The 19,226-nt window shown below is 41.4% G+C and overlaps 1 protein-coding gene across 3 annotated transcripts in view; it reads left to right on the top strand.

Annotated features, from left to right (window-relative positions):
- ADCY5 (adenylate cyclase 5) overlaps positions 1–19,226 on the top strand; it is a 206,368-nt gene that overhangs the window by 160,254 nt on the left and 26,888 nt on the right. For all 3 annotated transcript variants that reach the window (XM_021397477.1, XM_021397476.1, XM_021397478.1), the window contains exon 9: positions 10,984–11,006. In XM_021397477.1, the coding sequence (XP_021253152.1) occupies positions 10,984–11,006 (23 nt within the window). The remainder of the gene's footprint in view (positions 1–10,983; positions 11,007–19,226) is intronic.

Here is a 19,226-nt window from a genome sequence, read left to right as displayed (position 1 = left end):
CTGCATATGGTGCTTTATAATGGGAAATGCTGGCACATTTATTAATAGTTGGTGCTAATATTATTCAATCATAATATTATTTTACAGTGCTAAACGGGATTTCTTAATCTCCATAGTAATGTTTCTTTCATTTCTCAGATATTCAAATAAGGGATTCTGACATAAGCGTACAGATCTGTGGAACAGCGTGTTTTTTAATGCGGGCTTTTCAATAGGGTGTGCTCAATAGGCACGACTTTATTAAGAAGAGCTAATCACACCAGCATATAATTATAATTATAAGTTTCTTTGAATAGCTTGTAAGGAGTTCTTGCATCCTCCTGTTCAGAAACAAGGTGTGGGCATGCCAAACGGTATCATGCTTCTTGGTGTTAATTACAGTTTGCCATGTCTAGCTGGTTATTGCACTGGAAAAAACATAATTATTTATTGAAATATCAAGCTGAGTCCTACAAACATTCCTGTCCCGAGCTTGTAGGAGGAAAGGATTCTCTTTTCCTTTTTTCTTTTCTTATCTTGAACCTTTCCTTGTAATGATATTTACCTTTTAATAGATTCAGCAGCTCAGAAGATCTTCTCCACTCAGTCTGGCTCTGTGCTGCCTCCTGTAGCTCTCTTTTGCAAGGCTGATGCCTGTGTTGCATGTGTCATGCTATTTTCTGAAAGCCAATTTAAACCTCCTTCAGATATAGCGTAACTTATTTTTTACTAGACTTCATGTCGTTCTTGGGGAATATTTTTTTTAAATCATTATTTACAGTATTCCCAATGCTGTATCTCTGAGGTGCTTTAGTCAAAACAAAAACATGCTGCTTTCTATGGACTAGGGACCATCTTAACATCTGCTAGATGGATGTCTTATTGATTAGATCATAAGAGCAATTCCCCTTCCCTCTCAACTCTTTGTGTCAGCTACTGATCTAGATAAGCATTGCTTTGCACCACCCAGCTTTGCACAGTGCTTTATTTGTATGCCACGTCTAACGTTGTGTGACACGGATGCTACATGTGCTTAAAGGCACGCACAGTGCACAGTCTGCATGCTGCCTGCTTAGAAATACAAAATGCAGACAGACAGAAGGGGGGCAGAACTACAAAGGCTTTTTCAGCACTCCTCTGGGGTGACATGCCATTGATCTTGGTAAGCCGCACCAGCTTTCAAAGCTCCTGAAGATGTGCTCTTTGTTCACGTCGCCCACCTTTCCCCAGCCCTCTTGTATGTAATTATCTGCAGCCTTTTCTCTGCAGGCAGTGCAGCATTGCATGTTAAAGCCCAAAGCTCCTTAGCCCTGTAATGTCAAAACAGGTGTTTGTAACGGGGATTACGAGCTAGCACTCTGCAAGGTGCAGGGTGATGTTGCAGTGATGTGCAGTTTCATTATACTGATCCGTAGATATAAATGCATTTGTATGTAGGGGTAATATGGATGGTTATAGGGGACAGACATTTTAGACACGGGACTTAGAACTCATTGCATTATGACAACCGTATTTCCAGGAAAAACAGAGACAGTTTTTTGCAGCACTACATAGAATTCCCCAAAAGAGAATATTAAAGTTCCCTGAATAGCATTTTTGTGAGGGATCTGTTTTATTTAAAAGTAAACAGAATTATTTTGGCCTTCTTTCTTGCCTTTGAACACTGGCTCTGGCAAGCTGTCTGTACTCTGAGGATTTATTAGTAGTAGTTCTGGATGAGACAGATGCATATCAAAGGCAGCTGTAGGCTCCTTTCTTTCCTCCTCCTTTTGGCACAGCGTTTTGGTGCTGCCACGTGTGGGCACAGGGGCACGGCGTTACACCGAGGTGGAGGTCTAGCAGGGCTGCTGGGCAGGCAGCTCTGCACGTTGTGGCTGAAGCTTGGCCTCGGCTGGGCCCAGCTGCCTTCAGCTGTTCCCCTGGGCACTCAGAAGTTTATCCAGGCACTCGCAGACTCATATAAATAACGCAAAATCCCAAACACGTGTCCGTGCAGCAATAATCTAAATCATTCTGGAATTATTTTCCTAGTCCTACTCTAGCTGAGCTATGCCTGAGGCAGCTAGGGTCGCAATGGTGCCAGCCCATCCCACCCTGCCCTGAGCCTCTCCTCTGCTCTGTTCGTGGTGTACATGGAAGAGCAGAGCTCCCACAGTCCCCTGCACCAGCCTGGTGTTCCCCACTGTTTCTTTGGTCTGTTTTTTTAGTTGCAAAAGAATCAAAAATAAACTGACTTCAAAGCATCTGAGAACACAGGTGTATTTATAGCTGGAACAATATTTATACACTGAGAAAGACTTTGCTTTTCCCAGTACAGATCTGAGATTGCTTTTGTAAATACTGATGAATTGTAGGCTTCTGGAAATAATACTTGTGCCTCAATTCTCATCAGCAAAAAAAAACTATGGAAAAAAGGAAAAAAAAAGATTGTAGTAGATTCTATACTGAAAGAACTTCATTGTAAGTCACAATCAGAAGGCAAACATTGATACCTTCCAACATGGCAGGGCTGTTCTAGAAGACAAATGATTCTATTCAGTGTTAGTTAGCTGGAAAACATGTCCAGTTCGGGATTACAATCCTGTAGGAGAATGTGGATGAATTGGAGATAGTCCAGTGGAGAGAATTACAAATGAGGAGAGTTTCAGGAGTGTGACCTGTGAGGAAGGGCTGAGGCACTAGGTTTGTTTAGTCTAGAAAGGAGGACACTGAGTAAGAACAAAGTCTTCAGATACATGAAGGCTTGTAAGGACAGGGTATAATGGTAAATCCTTCTCCGTGTCTGCAAAGAGCAGGTGGAAAAGCAGTCATCTTAATTTGTTGCTGGGAAGATCCAAGTTAAGAAAAATCTTGCAGATACAAGGATTGGGCTACGTAAGGAGCTTGTGGAACTCCTGCTATTCCTGAAAACATTTTATTTATTTCCTTCAGGGCTTTTCAGTCTGGAGGGTCATCATAAAACTTTTTACAAATATAGAAACAATATTGTAAAAAAAAAAAAAAAAAACATATTAGGAGAATTTATAGAGCACAAAGAATAGAAAGTATATTTAAATATTTTATGAAGTTTCCAGTCTACGCTGCACTAAATTTTGAGGCATCTCTCTCTCTTTGGACAGAAGCCAGTTATACCCACATTTCTGGCATGTATTTCCTCAGCGCTTGTATAAAAACCTGAAAGGATGAAATCTCACAGTTGTGAGAAAGTTGCCTGGAGGAGCTATGGGTGCCCCATTCCTGGAGGCACTCAAGGCCGAGATGGGTGGGGACCTCGGCAGCCTGACCCGGTGGGTGGCAACCAGCCCATGGCGTGGAGGTTGGAGCTAGGTGATCTTTAAGGTCCTTTCCAACTGAAGCCATTCTATGATTCTATTTCACATTAGTTGGTATGGGCAGGCAGCTCAGCATGTTCCACTGGTACCACTGGGAAGGTTCATGCTGGAAACAGGTACATCTGAGTCCTTGTAACCCAACAAGAGCAGAATGGCTAATGTGATTCCTGAGCTTGGTTGTAGGTGCTGGACAGATTTCCTTTTATTTTTTCAGCTGCTGGAATGGTCTAACATCAGGAAGTTTAGGAACAGAAAGAGGAAACCCTGAAGATCTGCAGTACTGATTTCAGACTGAGTGTGTTTCTGTCATGAGCCTGCATAAGACCTATGAAGCATTTAATTTGCAGTGAAATCATGTATTACCTCAGTGTTAGTTACGAAGTAAACCAGAAGTGAAATTGAATAGGGTTTATACATGTGTGGGAAACATGCCTGCATGCAGATGTTAAAAATGTGAGGTGAGGTTTAAAAAAAGCATCCTGGGAACAGCTGGGGCAGTAAAGAACAAGTCCTTATTCAAATGGCAGTGCCTGCTGCCTTGTGGCACCACTGCTCCATGCAGTCTGCTGCATGATACTTGATTGCTTGGTGTTTGCTTTCTAATGAAACATCACTCACTTACATGCCTGGTCTTTCAACTATAAAATATAATTCTTTGTTCTATTTGCCCTCTCTTAAACCAAGCAGTTCTCAGCACGTTGCATCACAAATACAACCCACTTCTTCTCTTTGTTGTCCCCAAGTTATCCTTACAATAGATTTTCTTGTTACTTGGAAATGAAAATTAGGGAACAGGTGCATCGAAGGAATAAGTACTATAGCTGGTTCTGTGCCAACTACCGTGGTTAGAATAATAGAATCATTAAGGTTGGAAAAGACTTCTGAGATCAACTAGTCCAATCATCATCAGAAATGATTAAAAATATAAACTAAAAGTCAGTGTGCAAGTTTTCCTCGGTCAGTAGTGCAGCCCTCCTCAAAGAGAAGGGCGCTTGACTCCATGAATGAGGCACAGAGGGTTTACCCTCCTTCTAAAGGTTTTCATTTAGCTTGAGGTCACCACTATCCTCTTTTCCAGCAGTCACTTGCTAAATCTGGTAATAGCAACACTGACGTCAACAGAGTTGGACAAGGACACCCAACAGAGAATTTGTCCCACTACATCTTTGCTGCCATTGTAGTACTCCGAATCCCTCAAACTCCCATAATCAAGTAGGGAGAAACTTTCAGGCAATCCATTCTGTAATCCCCATGCATTGCAATATGGGAGGAAACTGTTAACCTAGCCTGGGTTTTGTAAAGCCAATTTGTTTGACAGAACAGCAAGGGGAGGGATCCCGTCCTGCAGTTACTCTGTATAATTGCTTTGGTGCTTCTGAAAAGAGGATTTGTCTGATTCAAATGTTCTGTGTGATCTCACATAAATGAGTGGGAGCCATATAAAGCACAGTACGTTGCTCAAGTTGTTGGAGGCTTTGTACAGTTTTGTGTCTGCAAACTTAAATTTCATTCCATTTGATCAGGGCTTGCAATCAACCTTAATTAAATTATTAAAAGAGGAATAAGACCAATATGCAGCAGCTGATCTGCAGCTGCATTTGTGAAGTCTAGTTAGAGTTGAGTATTTGCATGGAAGTCCTGCACTGGTAATTTTCCAACCTTCACACACACTTTTCTTGAGTAAACTGTACTTATACAGGAAAAAGCAGTTTGGGCCAAGACACAGCTAAAAAGTCTTTTAGCAGGATTACACTAAGCCTACAGAGATACAGATACCTATTTCTCTTTATGCAAGAAACACCTCCTCTGATGTTAGTGGCAGCTCAGCACACGTTGACATCAGAGGTGAAGCTGTGGCACTCAGCAGAACCACTTCCAGGGCCAGTGGGTGACTAATTAAGGGAAGTTACGTTTGGATTCAGTGTGCTTGCATCTGCCTACATCCGTGCATCTGATTAGAAGGCTGTTCAACAGTGATTTCTGTAGAAGTGCATTGTTTATCATTGCTTGGATTGTAGAGATGAAAGGACAGAGATGAAGGAGCTAGGAACTGATTCAAAGGATTTCTACCACTATCTATTTTGGGGTGTTTTCTATTTTGTGAGGTATGGTAACTGCTCACAAGTGAGGCATAGAATCACGTACCGCTTCGCTTGCAGATGTGGCTTTGACATGCAGAAATTTGGATTCAGAGTTCAGAAAATTGGGAAGTGTGAGCAACCTGCCCTTCCTCTGGCAGCGAGTTCCAAGCTTAAAATTAAGGTGGGAAAGCTATTTCAAAAGCAACAACGTATGTTCCACATAGTATAAATCTGATGGGCCAAATAATTCCATGGGTTTGGTCAGGTTCAGTCTGACAGAGGATGTGTACCAAATTGTTTTCAGCAGAACAAAGTGGAGTGCTTCACCAGCTGTGAGCAGTGCAGAGGAATGAAAGTCTATTTAATCAAGTGAGGTGGGATGCAGGAAGGGAACACTTCAGCTTTCCTTTTCAGAACTCATTAGTCTGTGTTCCAGCTATAGCAGACATGCTCTTCATATATGTTTCATAAAATAGTTTTGTGCCAGTTTGTTGTTCATAGTTAGATTCTTGTTAAATACGCTTCCTACCAGACTGTGTATTTGTGTGCCTGTACTTTCTGGACTCTGGTATAGAAATTACATTATTTCTGGCTTGAGTGCTTTAAAGTCCTTCGGTTCTGTTTCTGCTCTTACACCTGCCTTCCTAGCCTTGTCTGGCTGACCACAGAGACAAAGGCAGAATGTAAAACAGTACTGAAAAACTGAAAACGGAGGTGAATAATTAGTTTTGTGGTGGAGCCATACCGGGTTTGTTTTTAACTCCATCCACTCTGCCTTTCTGTCTCCATCTGTGTCTCCCTAATCTCTGTCACCGTGGAGCATCTCTGCAAGTTGGCGTGAGCCCTTACAAACCTCAGTTTGTCTTCTTGATTCTTAAGTCTGCAGTACTTTAGATTTCTGTTTTAATATCATGTAAGTCCCATTCATTTGGGTCTTTGTGCTAGACATGAGCAAAGGGCAAGCAAAATTAGCTTCTCTGACATTTTTGCCCTCACGATCTTTACTGGAGTTGCCAGCAAAGCTTTTAAGGTGGAATCTGTGCATTCCAACCACGTTGTTATTAAAAAGGTCATAGAGCTCATCAGCTCCTCTATTACCTTGTTTTTGGAGATAGATGAAAAGTTAAGAGGGTGTAAAGTCTACTCCACTTTTCTTTGCGCATTTGCAATATGTTAATAATTACAGCTAATGTTCTCAAAGTTAGAATTATTATTTCTAATGGTTCTTGGTTCACAGCATTATGGTAAAGCAGTCAGCTTGTGACAGCTTTGACGAAGGCTTTATCATTCTATTTAAGGAATCCGTATTAATCTTCAAAGAAAACAGCTTAGTTAATTTAGAAGTCGAGAAGAGAGGCAGCAGTCACATGAGCTTTTAGTGCAATAGATTTCCATAAAATATCCCTCATAAAATTGTAAGCTTTTGGGACAGATGCAGTAATAGAACATTCCCTTTTTTTTTCTCCTGCACGTCAGTTCCCACAGAAGACGGTCATTAAAAGTAAGTGCTTGTAAATTCTGAGCCACCTGACCTGCCATAAAATGTGGTTTGTTTTTTTTGTTTTTTTTTTTTAAGAATCCCATGTAGAAAAGAAGAAAGAGCAGGACTGTTCATCAGTGGGTACTATTGCCTGTGAGGGAATCTGATTCGGCTACGTTTGGGTTAATATTCCTGAATTTGGAGAGAGAACGTTCTTATTCTCAAAGCAATTATTAAATGCTTTTACCTTTACATTTGCAGTCTGGAGGCAGAATAATGCAGCCTCCTGGGGGAAGGGGAAAAATCCCTTGGTATCAGGGATATTTAAATTGTGATTGAATAAGAATTGCACGAGGTCTTTTAGCATTGACCAGTCTCGTGCCTTAGGTTTCCTTCTAGAGAAAAAGAATTTTGACCTTAAGAAGGGCTATTCCATCATCATGGTAATGGAGCTATTCCTGAACTTCTGTGAACTCATTTCTGTCTGATTCCTGTAGCCATCACCACTTTTGCCATTTTCATTCTTGCTGACAGTTCCCAGACTTTTCTTCATAGCACCCTGGAAAGCCATCAGCACGGCTTCAGCTTGCTGGGCACAAGTCCATGAGCAATCAAGAGGGGATTTATAGACTCTACTCCAGGAACTGGCTTCTTCTCTTCCTACCTTCTTATTCCCTCTTTCCTAAGTGGTAGGCACCTGATTTCTATCACCTATTTTTCCTGGGTGTTCAGATCCCTATATATGTGTGTGCAGAAATGCCAGTCTTGGCATACCTTTGAGGAGTTCAAAGCTGCTCCATAGCCAGACAAGCTGGGTACTGCACTGCCCAGCACAGCTACCCAGCCTCCAGCAGCATGGACAGAAGAGATCAGGGATGCTAGCAGCAGCAAAACCCATTCTTTCACTTCCCTGCTTGAACTCCTTCACCTGATGGTGTTTGTGCACACGTTTGTGCTCCAGCTCTGTGCAGAGATCCCTGAGCTCATCTCGGTAGAGGTGAGCAGGGAAGGAGAGCTGTCCCCAGTGTCTGTGTTACTTTCCCTGTTGTGAGGAACTTGTGAGTTGTGATCATTTGTCTCCTAGGCCATGAGTGTGTTAGTCCTTAGGAGCGAAGCCAAACCATTGTACCTCATATTCCTGCAAGACCTATGCTGAGCCAAAGGATTTTAATTGGAGGAAAGCATCCAAGACATCAAGAAATGAAACTGTTTGCTAGCAGTGGAAAAGAAAAAAAGACCAGTGTGCTCAAGTCTTGTGCAAGGGGAAGGAAATAATTTAAGTGACTATTTTCAAATGATTCTAATGGACCAAGCATGCCCACAAAGCGGGAGGAATTGAAAACACATTAGCTAGAGCCCAGGGGGAAATTCCTTCCCAACCTGAAGAGGATGAGCAGCATGACATTGTGCACACGATCATCTCCCCTGCTTAAAAGGATTCTTGGTATGCAGCTGAGAGACTGAAGCTTTAGTGAATAGGGGAAAAAATCCCTGGTCATAGACAGATCTCTGAGATGTATTTTTTCTGAATCCTAGCAAAGTCCTTCAATGCAAAGAAGAAAGATCTCCTGTAATATGCTATCGGTTTCTAAGAAACTGTGGGGCTTTTTTTATTATTTGGGCTTTTTTTTTTTTTTTTCCTAAAATAACCTTGCAGACCTCTCTCCATAACAATTCCATTTTTGGAAATCCTGCTTGAAGAGTCTTTCTCAGGAAATGGGAACATTGGAAGTGAATCATTTGATTTGCTTAACTTAAGTTCCTACTACATTTAATTTTAAGCTGATTCTCTCTAATTAGAGCTCAAGTCACTCTTAAATATTTAGATATTGTTAGATGAACATTCGGGAAAGAACGTAGAATAATAATTTCCTTTTTTGCTTTACCTGAAATAGGCTTTTTGTGAGTTTTTAATTTTTAATCACCAATTTTGTTTGAGGCGCCAACATGAATAACTTCTAGGGTTTCAAGCACAATCTAATATTTTAAATTGAAGAACTAAATCAGTTAATTCTGACTTTTAGGTGCTTTCCTTTCAACAGTTTCGCTGGAGATGAGAAGCAGGGGAGAATCTAGTTCTGTGTAGCTGAAGTGTTCACCCTTGTAAATGACCAGCTAAACATGCAGCCCACATTTTTTTTTTCACGCTTGAAGTATTGTGGCATTTACTGAGGATATGTTTGCTGAGGTTTTCTTGTAAATTGACCGATTGGCTTGTATTCTCAAACATGCACACCTAGAAGGCAGGAGTCTGAGATCTGTGTTTGGTTTCAGGACATCAGTAGGATGAATGGTTTCTCAGCAGTCCATGAAAATCAGACCATTTTAGGAGACGCTCCAATTGCAGTCAGTCATCCATTTCCCATGTGGCTAAGCTAGAAAATGTGAACTTGATGTCTATCTAATAAGCAAGTACTGTCTGTTTTCACATCAGTTCTCTCCCCCTCATTTGTTGGCTAGTAGCTATCCATCTTCAGCTGATATTCTTATTTTTTTCAACCTAACTGGCTATGACACCAGACAAATTACTAAGCATTTTGTCTCCATGATTAATCAGTGAGCTTTCATTTTTGGCACTGAGTTGTAGCATTGCTTAGAGGATAAATAAATAAATCAGATATTCCTGACAACTGTAAAATGATTAACAAAAAAAAAAAAGCCACACAACAAGAAGCTGAATGATCCCTTCATCACTGTAATGTGAAATCAAAAGTACATGTTTTGTTTGGCTTGGATAAGTGTACATGTTAACACTGAATCAACATTACTGTTTCCTTCTTCCCACTGCACTTGAATCCACTGGTGGTTAGTACATGGGACTGGGAGCCTTCCTTCATCTGGATTTCGGCGGGTTAAGTTGGAGTTACAGTTTCTATTTTGAGGTGCGGTTTTACTTTGAAACGGAGGGTATAAAAATGGACATAGCTCTCAGTGAATCACAGTCCGGCCTGTTGACCTGAGGGACCAGGGCCTCTTTTTTCCACTTGCCAAGTTGGTGTCGTCCAGGGTCGCTGTGTTGGATTTGCTTCTGCCTATCGCATTCATGCCACATTGCTAACTCATTGCAAGGGCAAAAATCTGTTCTCCTTTAGAATCTGCTCTGTGTTCTTGTTGCTGATGGTGTCACACAACGCAGCTGTGCAAAAACTATTGCCCGAAGGCTTTTCCTTGAAGTCATGCAGCATCAGGCAGGATTCTGTTTGCTCCCTGAGCCTGGGAGCAGCTGCGGGTCCAGCAGCTGGAACATCTTCACGTGCTCTGAGCGGTTTTGGCCTGAGGTCTCTGGGAGGAAAACAAAACCAATGTTGCATATCTCCCAGCTACATTTCTCTTATGTTTTGGAACACAGGGTACAAACCCTGTGCCTGTGACCCTGCTTGTCAAGTATACAACCTCTCTTAACTTCAGCTAAAGTTAAGCCAAGATTTCAGAGAGATTTTGTCTCAGGCCATGCAAAATGTGCTTTTTCATGGTATTTGGTCTGTTAGGTGTGGTAATACTAAACATATAAAAGTGTGCCTCCATACATTTTTCTCTGAGGCCTTGTAGACACTTACACTGTGGGTGACCATAAATACACACTTGCCCAGTTCAGGTGGCCCCAAAGGAATTGTGAACATTTTGGCTATTACAAAAATTATAAATAATTCCTGCAGCTTTGTTCAAGAAATCACATTTTTGTGTGTGTGCATGCAGCAAGGGGAGATGGAAGGAGACTCTTATGGGGTTTCTGCTGAAAAAAGGTAAAGCAAAATGCATTGGGCTCCCTTAGCCAAGCCCCAGCTTAAAGAGGTGCAGCTCTGCTGAATTAAATACGGGATTGTCCCATGTTAGCAGTCGGAGTTATGTCTCTCAAATAACGTGTGCCAGCTGAAGCATTTCCCTTATCTTCATTTCCATAAATTTGTATCTGAAGGCATGTGTTTTTCTAAAACTGTTCTGTCTGCCTGATGACACGGCAGCACAAACATTGCCGTGGGTTGGAAAGACTCTCCATCCGCACCTAGCAATGAATGCTCTGGAAACTCCTCTGCAGTGTGGTTCTCTGGATACTTTGTGTTCTCAAGGTTTGCCTATTTCCTAACCACTGTGTCCTTTTCCTTTCTTACAGGGTTTTGAGGACCCCAAGGACAAGTAAGCAAATTTTCTTCTGTCATATGCTGTTATGTTTGCAGATTTTGTGTTGTTGGTTGGTTGTTTTTATTCTTCTCATATTAAAAAATGACAAAAATTAATGCCCAGCAGCCAAGAATAGTGCCTGCATCCCCCAGTGACTTCTCCTGGAGGGACAGCCAGTCTGAGGGCATGGGGTTGAGTGATGTGCAATCAGAGCTGCCACTGTCTCAAAACATTTATTAATTTGTGTGGTTCTAACTGGCATTTGGGATTAAAACATTTTGCTGCTCTTTCCCACCCCACCCCACACCACCCAGTGTTATTCAGTATTTGCTGTTTTGACAATATCCCAAGAACAAAATCTTCATGAAAAGGGTGTCTAGCGGTGTTGAACATTTCTAGTAAGAACAAATTATATATGTCTAAATGACACATATAATTATATAATTCCTGAATGCTTTTTATGTATATACTTCTAATTATTACATAGTACTAATTTCTATATGCAAAGATAAACTCAGAAATGACTGTTCATTTTAAAAGGTGAATTCATAATTTCATGTTCTAAAATGCAAACGTGTTTGGTAGAGCAGCATTTTGATCTATTTCGTATACAACTTTTTTTAATGGCAAAAGTAATGATAAAACATGAGTTGTATTTTGTGGTAAAAAATTTATTTTGGAGGAAGAAAAAAAATACAGTCTCTTTCCCACTTCTACAGCTGGACATTACTAAAAAATTTCCTGTTGTGAAGGTGTCTGTAATTATTTCTTATTCAGTACCACTGAATGGCATTAATGGTAAGCTTGGTCATGGCAAGACAGGTGACAGTAGAGGAGACTGATGCCTAAAACGTGTTGCTGTTGCTCTTTATCATGTTTCTCAGGCTGCCAATAAGGACTTGGCAGATCTATCTGTGCTGGGGCAGCTGAATGCTTCTGTGGGCCCTAAATAATGTGCCTTTGGGGAAATGCACGTTATGATGGCTGAGCACTGAGTGCAACTCCCTGCCAGTAAAAGAATGTGGTAAGATTGAACATGGCAATGCTAGGAATCATCCTCTCCTCCTCTTGCCCTTCACTGCAGACTCCATTTTGGTAACATTCATCTCTGTGCACGATGGGATGTTTCAGTGAAAGTGCAAGGTGTCTGGGGAGAGTCTTGTTGTGTCCATGGCTGCTGTGAACCAAACTGATACTGAGTATATTTTGGAAAAAAATGTGACAGATTACAACAAAGTAATCCTGAGGAATACAGAAATTTTTTAAGTATTCTTCGTGAAATAGGATCTATCCCTACGTTTCACACAAGAGAACATAAATTCTCTTGCCTTGGTACTGGGCTACGGATGAGTCACTCCATGAGTGAGGAATGGCACCTCCACAGGTGGGTGCTCCAAGGACCATCATGTCTCTCCTCCATCTTGCAGTTGGAAAGATTACTTGAGTTGCTAAGTGCTGGCAAGGATTACTCTGTATTTACTAGTGCTGATTCAGCATGACCCTATCTTACTGTATAGATTGCAGGCTTTTTGCACTCCTGCTCCGCACAAAAAAAAAATCTCCTAATTGCCTTAGATTCTCTTGATCCAGCAGTCTGTTTAATTCAGGGATAAAGATATGGCTAAAAAAAACCTCTGCCAGGAAATGTTCATGGCATTGTTTAAATCAGATGTCAGGCACTCAGTCCAGTGCTTTCACGTGCAGAAACACAGCTCTTTTCCGACAGCAAAGATGAGGCACCATGCATCTCTTAGAACAGGACCTGACACACGCCTGAGTGCAGATGTAGTCACTGAACCTAGGCATGAAGCATTTACAATTATGGCATGCTTGTGGTTTTGGCAGTGGTCACACTCTCACACTCTTCATTTGCAAAAAGTAACTGAATAAGCAGAATGTTTTTGGATTATTCTGAAGCCAACTTCTTTGGGTTAACTGCTAGCTTTCACATGTGCAAGCAGAGTGCAAAAGCTGCTCCCAGCTCTGTTCATGTTGTTCCTGTCCCTTGTAACAATTTTCTTTTGGCTACATTTTGTACAGATCTCAGCAGCACTTTTAAGAGGTGTTTCTGAAAGCTTCATGGGGGCCTGAAATCCCTGCTTTTCCCCCACACACTATGAATATATCAATACGCATTTCAACATATGAATTTCATTATTCCATGGCAGTACCTCAGCTCTGACTTAGGAGCACTGCCTCCAGGGCGCTCCTTAGCACAAGAACATTTGCTCTTTTGATTTAGAACTTATGCAATTGTACCCAGACTTGCTGCAGAGTAATGAGTAGGGGTACAACAAGCAAGGTGCTCTGCAGCCACCCCAGCAGCGGGGTATGTGCAGGTGATCACACTTCCCTGCTGTCTGGTCGAGTGTGGCTACCTTGCAATGAATATCCCGGCAAGGTCACTTAAAAACTGCAGAGATGTTTCTACATAAGCTGCAACCACAGAAGTTGTAGTGTGAGAAATGCCCTCCGCAGTATGATGACCTGTTACAGAACTGGAGACGGCCGTAACCAAAACCCATGCAGTTTTTTCTTCTTTCTTCGTGTCCTCCTGAATGACGGTGTTCAACTGGAGATTGAAATGTGGCTGAGGCTCGTCAAGATGCTGAGCTGACTCTTTCGCTCCAGTTCTGGAGGAAAATGTATTGCCTCTCTCGTACGTGGCATGAAATGACTAAATGCGAAGGGCCCACATGTGTAAATAATTCGCTGAATCTTGGAAGATATTCTGTAAATATGAACCGTAATAATTTCCTTACTCATTTTTATGGGTCCAGAAGACAGACTTGTGAGGACTGGGTGAAAATAAGCAGCCACTTGTTGAGTGCTTAAGCAGAAGTGCTTCCTCTGAGGAAGCATCTAGAAGTAAATCGAATTTCCTGCCCTTCTAGGGACAAAACTTCATTATAATTTCAAAGAGGAATGAATATATGACCATCAAGGAACTAAATAACTATACAGACCAAAAATAAAACCAACTCTTTTCCTCCAGCCCTACTGAACTATCGATTGGGTGAAGCAGTAATGAGACACCAAGGCAAGGTGGACAAGCTGCCATTGCCACATGGCTGTGAAGAGACACCAACGTGTCAGTGCGGCCTGACTGGCCATGGACAGGAGAGGTGGCAACGAGCCCTTAGGCCTGGTCTGCCTTTCTCTTGGTGCATGGCAGAGCAGGGGCATGGAGTGCACCTACAGGACTACCACATCCAGCAAAAAGCCTTTCCTTTGGGAAGAGGCCTTTAACCTTGAGCATGGCGTCACATCCTGGTTTGTAGGCCGCACTGAGCAGCTTCTGCTCACAGCACAGCCCTGCCAGTGAGCCCAGCAGCAGCCTTGGGCATTGTGCCCTGTCCTGCAGTGCAGACGAAACCCAGAACAGAAAGCAGTGCAGCTTCCCATCCTGCTGTTCAGACCCTGGGACTTTCCTCCAGAGTGCCAAAGGTGAAGGTCACTCAACACGAGCTGGAAGCTGCATTCCCATCATGGGATTTGCACACAGAAATAGTTGTCCACTGGAATATACCCCCGTACAACTTCAGTGTCCTTGGCAATCATGTAAACAAACAGTAAAATAGCGCTTCAGGATGAGCTTTTAATTTCTGCCCACAGCTAGTTTTAAGGCAGACCATTGAAGAGGCAGCAGCAAGTCACTAAATTTTAAGAAGCGACAAGAGATTTTTGGGAGGTGCTTCAGGTTTCCTGACTGTGTGTGCAAATTGCCTCAGTGCAATTAATTTTTTGGTGTTATTTTTTTTCAATATTTTTTGAAAGCTGTAGATGAGCATCAAAAATACAGTGATGACAAAGATTATAAGCAATTTTAAAATCTCCTTCCACGTATTTGGAAAGCAGAATCTAATTTATCTTGTGGAGGCTTTTTTGCTACCTTCTTCTTCTGGGCTGCATTAAAAGAGGAGTGGTCAGCAGGGAGAGGGAGGTGGTGGTCCCCCTCTACTCGGCTCTTGTGAGGCCCCATCTGGAGTACTGTGTCCAGGCCTGGGGCCCCCAGCACAAGAAGGACGTGGAGCTCTTGGAACGAGTGCAAAGGAGGGTGACCAAGATGATCAGAGGGCTGGAGCACCTCTCCTATGAGGAAAGGTTGAGGGAACTGGGCTTGTTTAGTTTGGAGAAGAGAAGGCTCCAGGGAGACCTCATTGTGGCCTTCCAATACTTGAAGGGAGCGTATAAACAGGAGGGGGATCGATTGTTTGTGAGGGTGGATAGCGATAGGACAAGGGGGAATGGTTTTAACCTGAGACAGGGGAGATTTAGGTTAGATATTAGGAGGAAGTTTTTCACACAGAGGGTGGTGACGCACTGGAACAGGTTGCCCAGGGAGGCTGTGGATGCCCCGTCCCTGGAGGCATTCAAGGCCAGACTGGACGTGGCTCTGGGCAGCCTGGTCTAGTGGTTGGCGACCCTGTCCATGGCAGAGGGGTTGAAACTAGATGATCTTTGAGGTCCTTTTCAACCCAAGCGATTCTATGACTCTATGATTCCATGTCATTTTTGTCCAAGATAATGTAAAAGCATTTCCAAGAGATGCCACTATGACCAGTACCACATGTCCATTTTCAATAATACTACATCTCAAATCTCAATACTGATTTGTTTAGACATTTATTTCCCCAGGTTTCATTTTAAAATTTAATTGACAGTATGAATAATTGTATGAAAAATAGGACTTGACATACCTCCAAAGAGTTATGGTGTGATCACATATTTTTGCCTTTAATCTGTACTCCTCTGAAAGTACAAGTAGATTATCTATGTCTGGATTCAGTCTGGATTCTAATTCCAGTCTCTAGATTCCCTCATCCCTCTTTTTTCTTTTGCATAAGAACAGTTAACACTTGATTGCCTCAAAACAAGCAGCAAATGTCAGCACATAGGTTGCTTTATCAAATTATCTGCTCTTACATGCTGTTAGAAACTGATATACATCATCCATTTAAGTGTAAAATTGGAGTATCTGAAATCTTGTTGTTTCCAATCCCCCTGTGAAGCATTTACATGAAATTATCACATGCTAAAAGATAACCTATGCTCCTCTTTCACAAAGCTATCCTTCCATTTAACTTGATCAGAATGTAACTAGTGTGCTCCAAAATAACACTGCCTTTATCACTATAGAAAGAAACCCATGGTTAAACAGATAGACATATTTAGTGTTCAAAGTGAGAAAAGCACCTCGAGATCAAGGCTGATCAGCTTCAAGAGAGTTGAGCAAAGTCTTCTGGTTATGTATTTTTAATTAGTTTTGTATTGATTTTAAACTAAGGATTAATGAAATATGACAAGATCTTCCCTAGGTTACTACACACTGTTAATTTTGTTAATACTACAGGTTTCTCACATTTTATTAGTGTTTCCTATTTTCACAACTCTAAAAACTTGAAGGAGGAGTGACAGCATCAATGGACAAAGGAAGGGTAACTGATTTTCTCTACTGGACTTCTTCAGTGCTTTTGACATGGTCCCACACCACATCTTTATCTCTAAATTAGAAAAATGGATTTGAAGAGTGGACTATTCAGTGGATAAATAATTGGTTGGACAATCACAGCCAGGGGGTTGTTGTCAATGACTTTATGTCCAGGTGGAGGTCAGTCACAAGCGGTGTCCCCCAGGGGTGTGTCTTGAGACCAGCGTTCTTTAACATCTTTATCAATGACACCGTGGGATTGAGCATACCCTCAGCAAGTTTGCTGATGACACTGAACTGAGTTGTGCAGTTGACACAACAGAAGGGAGGGATGCCATGCAAAGGGACCTGGACAGGCTTGAAAAATGGGCCCATGTTAATCAAATGAGGTTCAACAAGGCCAAGTGCAAGGTGTTGCACTTGGGCTGGGGCAATCCCAGATATGTGTACAGAGTGGGAGAACTGCTTGAGAGCTGTCCTGCAGAGGACTTGGGGGTGCTAGTGGACAAATACCTGGACGTGAGCCAGCAGTATGCTCTTGCAGCCTGGAAGGCCAACTGTATGCTTGGCTAATAAGAGGGGTTGCCAGCAGGGAGAGGGAGATGGTTATCCCCCTCTACTCTGCCCTTGAGAGGTCTCATCTGGAGTTCTGCATCCAGGTCTGGGGTCCCCAACATTTTTTTCTATAACAGTAGATAGATTGGGCCCCCAACAATATTTTTCTATATTGGTATCTGACTCCTGTCAGTTGATAGTATTATCAGCTTTCGTAACAATATCCACAGCAATATCCTGTCAGTTTGGCTGTTGCACTAAATCATAGGAACTGATCTTAAAGATTAACTGAAAAAGAAAACCCAAATCCATATATAACCTAGACACTATAGAACAACCAAAAAATAAATAAATTTTAAAAAAAAGGAAAAAAAAAAGGAAAAAAAACCACCTATGATAATGTTAGATCATCAGTTCAGAGTATATTCACTTATTTATTTCTTTATCTTCTTTGAGTGAGCTCAGCCTCTTCTGCTGCAGGTGTTGCAAGTTACACGCTTCCTAAATAGAATTAATTGAAGCTGATTGTGCATAGTCAGAATGAGATAAAATAGGCTTTTGGTTCACTGTTTGGAAAAAAGGAAAAGACACAATGCCTAGAGGAAATCTAGGGATTGCTATTCAAATTATTTGTGAAATCATACTCAATTACAAAAAAATAAGACATAAATATACCAGAACTGAATTTAACAGAGTGCTTAAAAGTGGGTGTGAAGTGAAACTGATGGTTGTGTTCAATGTACGTAATTCAGGATAAGGAGCACTAGCTTTTAGGCCTATTTAGAACACAAAGAATAAACATAATTTCCTTGTTGTTGATCTTTGAAATTATTCTGCCTACAAGCAGAAAGCACACAGAATTCTTTAAATCTTCCATTAGATAGTGCAGTTTTATCAGGCTTCATTTCCAAGTGAAGTGCACTCTCATTTTTACATCTTGACCAAACTTGAATATATGCACAGAAACTGGGGATGGGGGGAAGGTGGGTTAGGGGAGGAGTTGATTATGTATTAACTATATGGGTCACTTTTGCACAGAGGTAGTAGTGTCTTTCTCTCGTTGCGTTGTGAACTAGTCCACAACTCACTGTTTTCATATGGGAACTAAATCTTGGTAAGGTTCATCACCAGTGCTTGGCAGAAATAAGAGTGACAGGAATGCTAGTAACATTATGAAGGCAGCAATTTTCTACAAGAGATTTTAAAAAACAGGATCACCAGTGGTGGTAATAAAGAGACAATAACTCTTCTTGTTTTCTAGAATCAAAAACAGTAACAAGGAAGCTTTTGAATGGGAGAGAGTTTGGACTATTTAGTACTTTTTTGAGAAAAGAAAGGAAAACAAATACAGTAAGTACGGGCAACCTAGACTTAAAACAAAGAAAATTCACAAAAATGTTCAACACATCAGTGTGGTACAGAATTTACCAGCTCAAACTGGAGACAGCACAAACCCAACCAAGGGTAACCACTTTGAAGCCCTCACATTTCACATCTACGTGTAATAGACAAAAGTTCAGCTTAAAAGGTCATACGTGCTTGTCTTCATTTCTCAAATTACTTCCCAAGAATTAGCAGGGTGATTCATCAGCCTGACCCAGTCTACATGAATGCTACTAACAGTAACTAGTGACACTAGCCACAGCAGTTAGCATAGTGGTGGAGGGAGAAGTCAATCAGTTCCCTCTTTATCAGTTTTCACTGTACTGTTCCTCCTACACATAATGTACACAGGAAGTGCAAAATACACCAAATAGCTTGTTTCCTTCAAAGCATGCCTGCATCATTTCCTGTGAGTTGTATTCACACTGGAATAACATTATTTTATCTGCAAGGATCTGTCATTATAGGTTTATTGTGAGCAAAATCCACAAAAATGAGCCATCTTAGCATAGTTCCTAATAACAAAACACATCCCAGCTAAATGGTTTAGTCGCAGTAAAGAAGACTACAGTGACTCTTCAGCTGCAAGGAATGGAATGCAGCCTCTCTCAATATCTCTGTGAAATCCCATGCAGAATGATACAGATGTTGATTACATCAACTAAATACAAAAGTTAAACTTGAACATTTGGTAAGGTGCCTACTCCATGATTTACAGTAAGGGATGATGTTAAGAGGGTATGAAGAATTTTAAAAGTATAAATAGGCAGAAACTGAAAAGTTGATATGTACTATAATGTGAAAGATTCTAAATCTCTTAAATAATAATTAGAACTACAAACTTTCAGGCAAAAAAAAAAAAAAAA

This window comes from Numida meleagris, chromosome 5, assembly GCF_002078875.1.
Source record: "Numida meleagris isolate 19003 breed g44 Domestic line chromosome 5, NumMel1.0, whole genome shotgun sequence".
NCBI classification, from domain to species: Eukaryota; Metazoa; Chordata; class Aves; order Galliformes; family Numididae; genus Numida; species Numida meleagris.
The sequence above is the reverse complement of the archived record's forward strand: the minus strand, read 5'-3'. Positions and strand labels throughout refer to the sequence as shown.